The following is a 12759-nucleotide window of genomic DNA, read 5'->3' as shown; positions in this document are numbered from 1 at the left end:
GAGTAGTTCTGGAATAAATTCTTTCACTGCCAGCTTACTTTTCATAGAAAGCCATAGACATCGCAATGCTCTAGAAAGCCTGATGTTATTAAACTATGAAACTTGCTTAAAAACTCATTCATCCAAGAGAAGGAACACCTACTTTCTCAATAACAACCCAATTTAAACCTTAAATAAGCACTAAGCTCCTGAGTCTTGCCATATCTAAGGCATTTCTGTGTATATGCTGAAGTTCACCTTTCAGGCATTTCTGGTTTTTACAGCATTTGGGGAGTTGGAGCTTCCAGGTGTCAGGCAGCAGCTGGGAGGTTTTGTGTAGTAAATTGTAAGGGGTTTATGTCTGTGGTTGCCCCCCCCCCTTTTTTTTATATTACCTTTTATGGCTTCACTTGTCAGTATGATTTTGTCAACAAAGTTACAAGTTAAAGAACTTGGTGTGAACTTTGTACATCAAATAGGAGTGTGCTGATAAATTGCAAAAAACAATTTGTATTTGTATTGCACAGTTTGCATTTGATAATTTCAATTGTATTGTATGCTTTTCATTTCATGCTATACTCAATGTTGGAAGAATCTAGGGGATCAAATGGCAATAGATTTCATGGGTGCAGGCCAGAACCGATCTTCTGCCTGGGCTGAGCCTCTTTATCATAAAAGAACACTTGGACTAGTCTTCCCCTAAAGGTGTTTCTCATTTATCTTTTGTTAGGAGTATCTTTTTGCAGGAATCTTGGTGGTGTTCTCACACACAACCCTGACAGTTCCTTGGTGCTTATTGGGGGGGTTGATTTGGCTGCTTCTTTCTAAAGGAGAATGGGCTGCCTAAGAGACGCTGGGGGATCTCCGTCTGTGGAGGCAGTTAAAATCTGGCTGGACACAGTCCTGGGCAACCTGCTCTAGCTGACCCTGCTTGTGCAGGAGGGTTCGATAAGGTGATCTTGAGAGGTCCCTCCTGACCTCAACCATTCCGTGATTTTGTGACAAGTACAGGTAAGCAGATGTTGACAATTTCAGCTTGTGGAATTGGAGTTACAGCCAGACTTTTAAAAGGTATTTATAGGAAAACAAAAGTTTGCCCCTAATTTCACATAATTGTTTGGGATGCATAAAAGTCCTGGTTTCAGTAGTGTCTTAAGTAATACATGTTCACCATTTACTTCTGGCTACAGTAGAACATTTTCCAGCTTATGCAGAGATATGGAAACTAAAAGTTTAGAGAACTGCATTTTTAACTGATAATGGGGTCTAGTTATGACTCTAGTAGGGACCAGATTGACTGCTAGGTATATACAACTATTAATTTATCAGGAAGAAATAAGGACCTATATGTTATCAGGGTTGAACATCTGTCATGTTTTCTTTCTAGAAGATAATCTGACAAAAGAATGGCCACTACATGCACAAATTTATCTTGAGGATATGTCCTGGAATGAAGGTATGAGTGCCTTACTACTTGTTCCCAGTGCTTTTCATTGTCACTGCAAATGTTTTCCATTTTTTCTGCATCTTATACCATTATAAGATTTATATTTTCCTCAGATTTAGCTATTCTGTTCTCTGTGATTACCTGAATTGTAACTTAACTTTCTGATACTTAATTTTGCATTCCCCCTTCATCTCTTCCACCCTCCCCCCAGCCTGCAGTACCACTTTTCACCTAGCTCTCTTCTTGTAATATAATAAAGATTTAGATTTCCAGATTCTTCCCAAATCTCTCATGCATCTTCTTGCTCTTTCTGTGACGGCAGAATGCAAGTGTTTTCATACAGGTTGGTTTTTTTTTTCATCTGACAGTGTGTTATTTCCCTCCTTTAAATTACACTCTAGCTTTTATCATTTACTTGCTTTTTGAATGAATGGCTGATTTTTTTTTTTACTTTTTTTTTTTTTAAGCTGTGAGGAGAAAATCCTATTTACTTTCCTTTCTTCTGTTTTATTTTTGTTTCCTGGGTTAGCACTCTGTTTTGAAAGCATCCTTGATCTGTCATATGTATGACTAAAACCCTTCAGTTTTTTTCTTTTAATATGTCTGTTTCATTTTTTATTATTTGCTTTTTTAAAGAGACTACACTGACTCTGGCTGTTTGGCATAAGAATGCCTCACAGTCACTGAAATGTTGTAAGAGTATAGTTATTTTTTGAGCAACAAATAGTAGCACAGGTACCGATATTTACAATCCAGCAGTGGGAGGTCATTTGTTATTAAGAGCAGCTTTGTGAAGAAAATCCAAAATAAATTCTTGATTCTTCTCAAGCACTAAAGGCTTTCCTGTCTTCTTTTTTGGCAGATGAACAATGCTATACTCTGTCATGTCGATGTGGTGGGAATTACACCGTCTTCAAGAATGAAACCAAAGATGTATCTTTGGTTTGTTGTGACACATGTTCACTTGTTATCGAGATCCTTCAATGATTGTTTCAATCAAGCACATTAAGCATTACAAACTTTTAAAAAGACTGGACAAACACGGAACAGCATCCGCTAAAGAAAAGGGGGGCACCACAAGAACAAGTTCAATCAGGCTTAAGAAAGGAAATGACATGAGGCTTGGTTTTTTTTTCCTTCTGCAACTAAAGAGCCAGTTATTAAAAACCTCCAGAACAGAACACTAAGTTCTGTACAACTAGAATATATCTTATGATCTAAATGACATTTCTTTCCCAGAAAACAACAGAGTAGCTTCTTTCAATCTCAGCCTATATCAACTATACCTTGGGCCCTACCTCTTAGGTTAAATCCTTTTTAACAGCTCAGATGACAAAATTTAATCAGGAGGCATACATCTGAGAATGCTTTGAAGATAATGAAGAATAAGGTGTATTAATGGGAAACAGGAACACTTTCTATTTCTATGCTAAATATTTAACTTCATTAAATCCTCGCAAGGAGTTGAGCCTTGGAAAGAGGTGGCAGAGACGCACAGATCTAATAGGCTGGTTGTCTTGGTACTAAGTAGCAGGTCCAGTGCCTACACACTGGACTGTAACAGTGCATCTACATTAACTTTTCAGCTTGGAGCAGGAGCACGTTTTGAATTGACTCTCATCTGAACAAATGCAGTCTTCATTCCTTAGATGAAAACTAACCAGTTTTGTGCTGTGATCCCTACTGGGCAGACAGCCCACCAGGCCAAACTAGAGCCCGTTTAAGGAAAACCCTACAAAACACACGTAAGTGACTAGCAGATCCGGAACCCCACTGCTACTGTTTTCAGTTCCAATCCTAGCATGCCACACTACTTGCTAATGTAGGCATAGCCGATGTGAGGCTCTGGATGTATGACAACGTAATAGTGCATTGTGCCTTTTTCATCCCTTGTTAACAGTCAATACTAACCTTGGCTTGTAGTAAAAACCAAAAGTTTCTAATAAATCCAAGCACTTACTGTGAATAGCCAGAGGAAACAAAGTAGGAGGCATATCATTTTTGTTGATGACAGCAGTATATCTTTCCCACTTTCAAGTTAGGTGCAATCTCAGAAAGAGACGTTTTTGTCAAGTAATAATTGTTTTTTATTCTAAACAAAAATAATTCCATTGATTTTAGTAGAAAATGTTATGAAAGCTGGCAATAGTCACTTAAGTCTTTTAATCATCAAGAAATCTATGGCCATTGGGGCTTGCACGTAGAAATCCAAAGTCATTCAGGGGCCATATCTGTAAAATAAAATAGTTACAAGAGATTTTAATCACAACTCAAAGTTCAGTGTTTTCATTTTTTATTGTGGTAATTGTTTTATAAACTGCATAATTTTTTAGCTCTTTAGTTGACAGGGTATATGAACTTTTCTCACCTGTGTGTTTCTTTTACTAGGAGTAATAAATACTATGTATCAGGAGGAATCATCATTCCATAGTGGCTGGAGACAACATGAATTTATACACAGCATGCTTTGCTATGGAGACCCTCAAAAATTACATTTTTTTTTTTTTTCAGCCTTGGAAATAAATACATTCCTAGAAAATACTTTCAAAGTTTTCTAGCTTGTAAACCTCTTAACAACTTAAAAGACAAAGTATGTATTTTTGATTCATCTAGAAGAAAGAATACCATGAGCGTTACTTCCCAGTGAAAGTAGTTCTGTGAGGTGTACCTTTGTATTTTCAAGAGGGGCATTTGAACTGCAAACACCAAACCTTGGAAGAATATTCCACAGGCTTACAGGTAAGCTTATACCATGCAAATAGGTATAAAGTGGGGGGAGTGCCTGCCACCATCAGGGGCTCCTCTGAGAAGGGGACTACGATATAGAACAAGAAGCAGCACAAATCATGACCAAGTACAAGCACAAATGTCAGAGAATGATGCTTACTAGTAAGAAAAAAATTTCTCTCCAGAAATTAACTATATAGCTGTTCATACTACTGAATGCTCCCAGGAGTACTTTCCTCTGAACATTCACTAATTACATGTAGGCTGGTCTTGGATGCAAAAAGAGTAATAGGGAATCAAGGACATTCTCTTACACTCTGTCCTTTGTCTCCCTTGACTGCCTGTGTCTCTTTGCAACATGTTCTTTCAAAGATGACACAAGGGGATCAGCAGGAAGAAGGGAAAGAGATGATGTTGAAGAATGAATGCCCTCTGTGGCTCTAATCCTATAAAAATCTCACAGCCCCTGCTCAAGATGAAGCAACCTGGACAGAGAAAGATGATGCACTACCTTGTTCCCAAAGCACCTGTCAGTATGGTGTTTATCTTGCTCATTTTTTCTTAAAATTTGGTCTTAAAGAAGGTATGCAGTCACCTTCCAGGAACAGCAACTTACTCTTTAACTGAGTTCATGGAACAGCCGCAGCACAGAAGGAGCCTTTGCTGCTTTCTGTGTGGAGTGAAAAAGTAATTTTCTCAGTTTAAAAGAGAAAGCATAGTGCCGAGGTTCAATGTTTCAATCCCCACGACTTGTCCCCAGCACTAAAGACAATGACAGAAGAGGCAGAGGCAGTTAAGGACAGGCACAGCAAGATGTAGCATCAGTTTACTACTAGACTGGGACTGTGCACTGCTAGAAGCGCCCTAGACTTGCCTCTGTCAGGCCCCTTGCAGCACTGTGCTAAGCTGCCATCAGTTGGATTGTGCCTGGGCCCTCAGGAAGACAGAAGGATGAGTCATTCTCAGGACCTCAAGTTCTGTGGAGCTGAAAAAGGCTCAAAGCTCTCTTGTGCAAGTATCTTCAAAAATACATGTCTTTTTTGGCATGTGCAGTTAGGGAAGAGAATGAGGAACATCTGCTGATACAGAGAAATACACAGAGGTAACGTCTTGTCTCTACGTGCATATTAGCCAGTGAGCTATTTTAAGTTCCAGACAAATACATAGAGCTACAAACCAACAACAGAAGGGTATTTGTGATCTTGGTTAGAAGCAAAGCTACAGCATTCAGGGCTCTCCAGAGGGCCTGTGCTGGCTGCAGGCTGGGTGTCAAGTCTTTGTTTGGCCTCAAAGGCAAACAGGAGTAGAAGGGAATAGGAATATCCCGTATTACAAATCTAAGCTGATCTGAGTGAAGGCCCAGAGAAGGAAGATTCTTGGGCCATTCACTACAGCACAAATCTTGTTTCAGGCAAATCAAATCACACCTATTGCAACTTGACTTTCTCTCAGTGAAAGTAATCAAATTTGTTTTAACTATTGTTTTGACAATTTAGTTTCAAATTCGTCACAGTAATCTTAGTGGTAAAGTTAGAATGAAAATGATGTTTTATCTAGTCTGCGTGCAGGAGAGAATGTGAGAAAGGAGGAGATGGAACAAGCCTTCTCTGTGAAACAAAGACATGCCACTGTGTGTAGTAATTCCCAAGTCTTTTAAAGTTATGACAGAAGTTGACTGTCACTTGTTCGTTCAAACTGGCTAGTCCAATTAGCAGCTATTTCCCCTTGCCCTTTTTGGTTTGGCCTACATAGATTTGATCTGATGGATGGGGGATAAATGGGGCTAACTAGCTCTTTTGAAGATACACTACAGGTCTATTTTTGACATGGAGCCTAAGTCCAGGGAATGCACAGGATATCCTACCTAGGACAGGATGAAGCATCAGTTCAGTCAAAGTGGGATTCCCTAGGCTTTTCCTGAGTTTGCAGGTACTTTGATTTCAGTGGCCTTTTTACGGAATGAACTTGTCTCTCAGAGTGGTAGTTGATATGGTGGCAGGGCAGAAGAGGGGCAAATATAATCAAATATCATTATTTCTGTAAGGGTTAAAAACTGATGCACGAACATTGACTGAGAATCTTGGGTCTAAACTTCACAGATAAGTTACAGAGAATTAACATTTATGTTTTGCCAAGAATAGGTTGCCTAAGCAAACTTGGTACAAGCTTGCTCTCTTGTGTTGAAATCCATTACTTCCTAATTAGATTTGTTTTGCATCTATTACTAAAAATGTAACTTAGCATTCAAAGGCACTGTTACATCTGCTTCTCCAAAATCCACTTTAAGATAAAGCTACATAAGCTTCCATTCTCAAGGCAGTAAAATACTATCTTTTTAAACAGACAATATTCTGGAGTCCTAAAGTACTTCTTCAATATGTAATATCTGTGTGTAAGTTTCATTAATTTTACAGAGTTTACTGCTTGCTATATTTAGGGTTCAGTCCTGTCAGTCACTTCATTAAAGTCTCTCAAACATCTTCCTTTTTGGGGTACAAGCTGGACACAAATTTATTGCTGTGGAGAGATACTGTCAATAATTATGGCTGTCCACATACACAGGTTCTTAATATATACATTATTTGCTAACAGCCCCCTTAAAGTAGTAAGCAGCAGTTTTTCTATACTAGTACATCAGTTGGAAAATATTTTTTTTCAGTCAGGTTATTAATACCATATTTTTATTAAGAGGGCTGCCAGCATATTAGCATCATTTGTATTTTAGCAGTTAATAATCCAAGCTAAAACTTGGGTCATAAAAATAGCCCTATTTAGAATCAGCATTTTTTCCTCTGGTGTACACAGTAAGGCAAACAATAGAGAGAAGGAACAGAGAGAACTCCATAAAAACTAGGGAAGAACTCAAAGCAAATGCTATCCAGAAAAAACAGAGGTCAGACAAAACTTGGTGGTGGGGCCGAGTGGGACATGTTATTTGAGGTTTAGTAAGCAGATAGTGATTATGGTCAAGAGCAGCAAGGTTTTTTGAAAAGTCTTAAGTTGTGTTCATAAAAACTGTAAATTGATTATATAAAACTTTGTTAAATTGGAAAGATCTAATCTTTCCTGCGCATGTAATACAGCTGTGCTAAATTATGTTTTTGTGCATGTGTTGCAATATATGGAGAACAGTTTTCAAAACATTTTTTAATTGTTCTGAATGGCACCATTTTAAATCTAGCTTTCTAAAAGCTGGTGCATAAGTCTGCAATACATACTCCCTTGTTTCTTAGATTAAACTTTTTATGGAAAAGAAATGGTGTTAGTTTCTTCTTTTTGGTAAATGAGTAAATTAATAATGCAGGTAATATGAACAAGTAATTTAGTGTGAAATAAAGCTGTAGAATTGTTGAAACAGAAGGAGAAGGAACCATGGAGGTTTATACAATATTAATTCAAAGCATTTTTTTAAAATAAAAATGTGGCAGACAATTATGGTGGCACAGATTTGACTTTACTCTTAAGGCTTTTTCACAGACTTAGTCTAAAAATCAACAAGGCCAGTCTACATGTCTAAAGTATGTATGCAAGTCTTAGAAAGATAACCTTTTCCTCCATTTTGTTTTTTGAACTATGGAACTACACTTCTCAAATTCCAACAATGAAACACGCAGCTGTCCTTTTCTACTGTTTTGCAGAGGCAAGAGTCAAGGATAGAATGTATATCTGTGCAGCAAGGTGTATGTGTGTGTGCATGTGTATGTTTGTGTTTTTATCAGGTTTGGATTTACTTGCAACATAACTCATTCAGTTTTCAGAGGCAGTGACTGCTCAAAGAGTACTGCTCAAAAAACAAGTCCTCCCTCAAAAAAACCCCCACCATTGCTGAACTATCCTTTTACAGCAAGTGGCCGGTGTGTTCAAGCTTTCCTTTATGTTTGCTTTGGCCAGACAGTTAAGGAGGCAAGTTTTAATACCTAACACCAGGCATTAAAAATGTATTAATGCAACTATTTTTAGATATTATAAATATATATACCTTAAAACAAATGCGTCCTCTTATCAGTCCGTAAGGAACAGGTCCATAGCACCTGGAATCTGTAGAATTCCTGAGATTATCACCTTCTAACCAAACATGTCCTTTAGGCACCTATGATTAAGCAAGATTGAAATGTAAAAAGAAAATAGAATAGAATGGTATTAAGCATGGTTTGCCTTATAATATATTCTCTGATTTCTGTGTTCCGTATTTCATGACTGTATAATGAACTAATATTTTATTGAATCTAGTAAGACACAGTGTCAGATTTGGAGGGATGAGGAGGAGTGCTCCAAAGTATCTGTTCTATCATGTGCTCAAAAACCAATGGTTTGCAACAAAAAATCCAAAATGAAGATGTAAGAGGTTAGACCAATGTGACAGGGTCATTAATTTAATAGACTTCAAAAGAGGTCATTAGGATGTTGACTGAAAATCTGCCCTCCTGTCGCAGTAACAGCATGAACAGGGCAGCCACACACTCATCAACATCCTGGGGCCAGCACCAAGGCTAGACCTGTTAGTAGATTCATGATGAACTAACTGGTAATTGATTGTGACATCAATTACGAATAATCTCATCATTTTATCGGAGTAGGCTTGTCAAAGTTCTAATTAAGATCACAGTTCATTCTATGTGCAGGCAGAATCCACAACACATTATATTGCAATAATGATGATCACAAAACAGCAAATCCCTTTTTATAATTTGAAAATTAATGATGGTGACCTTATACTATATGACAAAGACCTTTCATTGCCTATATATATTATGCATTAACTATATTACATACCATAGATTCATGGCATTCACTGACTGACTCAATGACAAAATGAGAAATAGCAACATAGTTGTATTAGTTACCAAAATAAGAGTATACAGCTTTCATATATGAAAAAGTTGCTACTGTAAGTCTTCAACTAAGATTTCTGCTTGGAATATACAGCACTATTTTGATATGGTTTTTAAAAAACATTTCAGATAGAAATAACCTCTCACAAGTCACCAAATAAAATACTTAATAATTATGCTTCTAAAATTATAAACCAGGCTGAAAATTTAAAAGTAGTGACATATTCTCAAGCTAGGTAATATTTAATGTGGACTTTAAGTTAACATACATTTTTGCAAAACCAGCTATGTACTTGAAACATTACTATGCCCACAATTCAGAAAAAAACCCAATATTTAAAAAACCCAATTTCAAATGAAACTCAAGAGTTTGAGCAGTATAAACATTAACGGTTTAGAAATAAGCCACATGGACTCATAAATACAATAGTCTATATATACAGGATTCAAGGATAACAGACTAAACAAAATAAAATACAAGTCTAGTAGTAAAGTCTGGATATAAACTATTAAGAATAAAACCAGGTCCCCCGGATAAACATTTGAGGAAAATGCAGTTGAAGGGTAATTGTTGGTACTTAAGCTATCTGGCCAGGTAACACTTGCTGGGAACACTGTCTTTAAATAAGCCTTTTAGGCTCTTGTTTAGTCAGGCTCTCACCTGCCTGTTACCATACTAGGATAGCACGCTACTCGAGAGTCCCTTTGTTGAGCTGTGGCGAATGTGTAAGCTATGGATTAAGAACCAATAGTTTGTCTCCGTCAGTAGCAAAAAGAGATACTCATCATGGAAGGCACATATGAACCTGTCCATCTTCTGCCAACCACCCCCCAGTATTTCTCCGGTATCCAGGATGTGCGCTTCAGGCATGTCCGAGGGCACACATCCCTGCCTCATCGTTTCCGAATCTATACATGGAGCTGCTAGACCAGCAATATGTCTAAACCCTTTTGAAACCTACTGATACTGTCTCCTTCCACAGTCTCCTGTATAAAGGAGTGCCACCTTGTTTGTTTTAAACTGATCTGCTAGTTCTATCAAGGTCGTTTACTTCTTGTTCTCCCAGTCCCTCAACACAGCAATTTCATATTCAGGTTGTCTGCCGCCCTTGTTATTTTGTAGGCTTATCAGATTGCTGGCATGTGCATGGAAGAGCTGTCTCTGGGAAGGCCAGTTGATTTCAGCTAGATGACTTTGGCCATCCTCCTACCCAAGCAGCTTTGCAAACAAAAATAACCAAGTAGAAGTCAACTTAAAATAAATACATTTTAAAAAATTCTATCCAGAGTCAAATGACCTGTGTAGAATATACATCTCATCACATGGGGAAATGCGTTTTTTATAGGTCTTTATTGGAGAATATACTGACATTCCTATTTTCCTCGAAAATTCTGTGGTATACAGCCTATTTAGAATATCCAGCAGCAATTGTTAGGTTAGTTGGATATTCATCTTCACTTGTTTGCAGTGTAGCCACCTAAAGCATTCACTGTGTCCACATCTTGCATGAGTTTGTTTTTGAGGTGCACGTCACAATACAAAGCAGCGTTCTGACCTTTCTGGTGCGAACTCTCCGGTCCAGCACCTACCAGAATTACAAATCGTACATCAAACTACTGTCATTTTGAAAGACTATCTCAGCAAATATACAGAAAGGAGAAGCATGAACTGCTATGAAAGGAAGATTTTTTTAATGAAATAAAAAAGGAAACCCACATTAACATTTCACATTTCTGAAAAAGCATCACTTCTTGTAATGCGTTACTGTTTCACACACAGGACACTACCAACTCCCCTTCTACTTTACTGGTTCCCACGCTTTCGTGCTTTCCCCGCCTGATTCATAGGCAGAATGTGAAGCTCATCTGTTACTATGTGAAATAAGGACCCACTTGTAACACAAGTATATCCAAACACTTCTAGACCTTCCCATCTTTCTTCCATGCTCCAAAAGTATAAAAAAATAGAATAAAGTGCTTTTTCCAGCTGTGGCATATCACTTACTACTTCTAATACTACTAATTGCTTGCCTAGACAAGATATTCATCGTTTGCATTCCAGATAGAACATTTGCATTAAAGTATATTCCTATATCCTGAAATTCACCACCTACAGTAACTTTTGTAGTTCTCCATGGAAGGTATGACAGGACCCTATACCTCTAAATTTGGCCTTAAGAGTCCCATCACAATGTATGATTCATCTAGAGATAATAGAGTATAATACCTTTGTATGGTGCCTGTCCATCATCTAGGCACTTCACTACAACCTAGAATTAAGACAAGCAATAAAAATCACATGAATTACATGAAAATGTAAAACCAAATACCAGTGACAGGCCATAATCATTAATTAAAAAAAGTTGTTTACACCCCTTTGAAATAAAGGCTGAAGCCAGAATCCTTCAAGGGTTTATGCACCAAGCTATTTCTGGACCACATCACTGATTTCAGTGGGATTACTCACATTGAATAAAGTTAACTCCGAGTATCAACCTTTGCAGAATTGGGACCCAATTTGAAATGCCTCAAAGCTATGCAAGCACAGTAGCTGGAAATAAGATACATTTTTAACCAAAGGAAAAAAAAAAAACCCCAAACTATTGAAAATTTGTATTTGTAGTGAGAATATATTAATTACACGCCAATAGGCTGCTACTGCCAAAAAACCCAAGGCAATGGGAAAGCCACTTGCTTCACAATCACAACGTTGCATTTTGGTATCTACAGGCCATGGACCATGGACCTCTTAGACAAAATTAATTGTATCTAAGAAGTACAACCGAAATCACAGTTACCATTACTACACACAGAAGGAGTGTGAATACAAAGAATACTGACAAGTGTGCCAAAAGCATTTAACTTAGGCTGGGCAGCATTTCAGTTCTCCCTTACACATAGGCCAGAACTAAGATGCGAGTCTCACAAGCCCGACAACTGAATTTTCACGTAATTAACCAGTGGGTCACATGCAAAACCAGCAATTCCACAGCAGCGCAGGTTAACGTGAAAACACGCTGCCTCTGATTGTCTGCAGACTACTCTGCCTCCGCAACCCTTGTGCCTCTGGTTTTGTGCAGATTATCTGAGGATTTATTTCCAAGGAGCAGCAGCTCTCGGGCAGAAGCGGTTATCTGAGGTGCAGCCTATATGCATGAGAATACAGCACACTGATCAGACACATCACTCTTCCCCCTTCCAAGGCTCTGAGGGCTCCAGCGCAGGAGCAGATAGACCAGAAGAGCAAGATTATCATTTAGAGCAACTGAGTTTGTAGCAGCATCTTATTCTGTTTCAGCTCAGATAAATTACCATCTTTCACTGCGACAAACTGACTAAATTTGCAGGGCTGGCGGCATTTACTTAGTGGTATAGTTAAAGTGGCAAAACTGAAGGACAGGTCAGGTATTTGATGCATACTTACGTGCTGGTTTTGGCTGGGATAGAGTTAATTTTCTTCACAGTAGCTAGTATGGAGCTATGTTTTGGATTTGTGCTTGGAAAAAACAACTTACTAGCCTAAAACATTAATTTACCTAAACTGGCAGGGGGAAATCAACAAATAAATATATTCTTTTGGTCTTTTCACATAACACCAAACTTTGTTCTTTGAGTAATCTCACTAACTTCAAAACCAAGAGATGAGATGTCTGCGCTGCATTAACTGGTATACTAGAAAACTAATATACATAATTTCATCTGTTAATCTTATTTGCAGTATCTGCCTCAAAAATACCCCCAAACCCAACTAAATGAAAGTAGGCTTTTGTGGGC

At 38.0% G+C, this 12759-nt stretch overlaps 2 protein-coding genes and 1 long non-coding RNA gene across 5 annotated transcripts in view; 2 read left to right on the top strand and 1 right to left on the bottom strand.

Annotated features, from left to right (window-relative positions):
* Positions 1-2533, top strand: part of DNAJC24 (DnaJ heat shock protein family (Hsp40) member C24) — a 37790-nt gene extending 35257 nt beyond the window's left edge. For both annotated transcript variants that reach the window (XM_052811632.1, XM_052811633.1), the window contains 2 exons: positions 1367-1435; positions 2289-2533. In XM_052811632.1, the coding sequence (XP_052667592.1) occupies positions 1367-1435; positions 2289-2413 (194 nt within the window). In that variant the 3' untranslated portion in view covers positions 2414-2533. The remainder of the gene's footprint in view (positions 1-1366; positions 1436-2288) is intronic.
* Positions 1-12759, bottom strand: part of IMMP1L (inner mitochondrial membrane peptidase subunit 1) — a 51750-nt gene that overhangs the window by 10595 nt on the left and 28396 nt on the right. For both annotated transcript variants that reach the window (XM_052811629.1, XM_052811630.1), the window contains exons 5-6: positions 8133-8243; positions 3387-3657 (exon numbers count right to left, since the gene is read on the bottom strand). In XM_052811629.1, the coding sequence (XP_052667589.1) occupies positions 3589-3657; positions 8133-8243 (180 nt within the window). In that variant the 3' untranslated portion in view covers positions 3387-3588. The remainder of the gene's footprint in view (positions 1-3386; positions 3658-8132; positions 8244-12759) is intronic.
* Positions 3653-7410, top strand: LOC128152909 (uncharacterized). The gene is made up of 2 exons (XR_008238792.1): positions 3653-4165; positions 4526-7410. It is a non-coding gene; the product is annotated as an uncharacterized LOC128152909 (long non-coding RNA).

This window comes from Harpia harpyja, chromosome 16, assembly GCF_026419915.1.
Source record: "Harpia harpyja isolate bHarHar1 chromosome 16, bHarHar1 primary haplotype, whole genome shotgun sequence".
Classification (NCBI taxonomy): Eukaryota; Metazoa; Chordata; class Aves; order Accipitriformes; family Accipitridae; genus Harpia; species Harpia harpyja.
The sequence above is the reverse complement of the archived record's forward strand: the minus strand, read 5'-3'. Positions and strand labels throughout refer to the sequence as shown.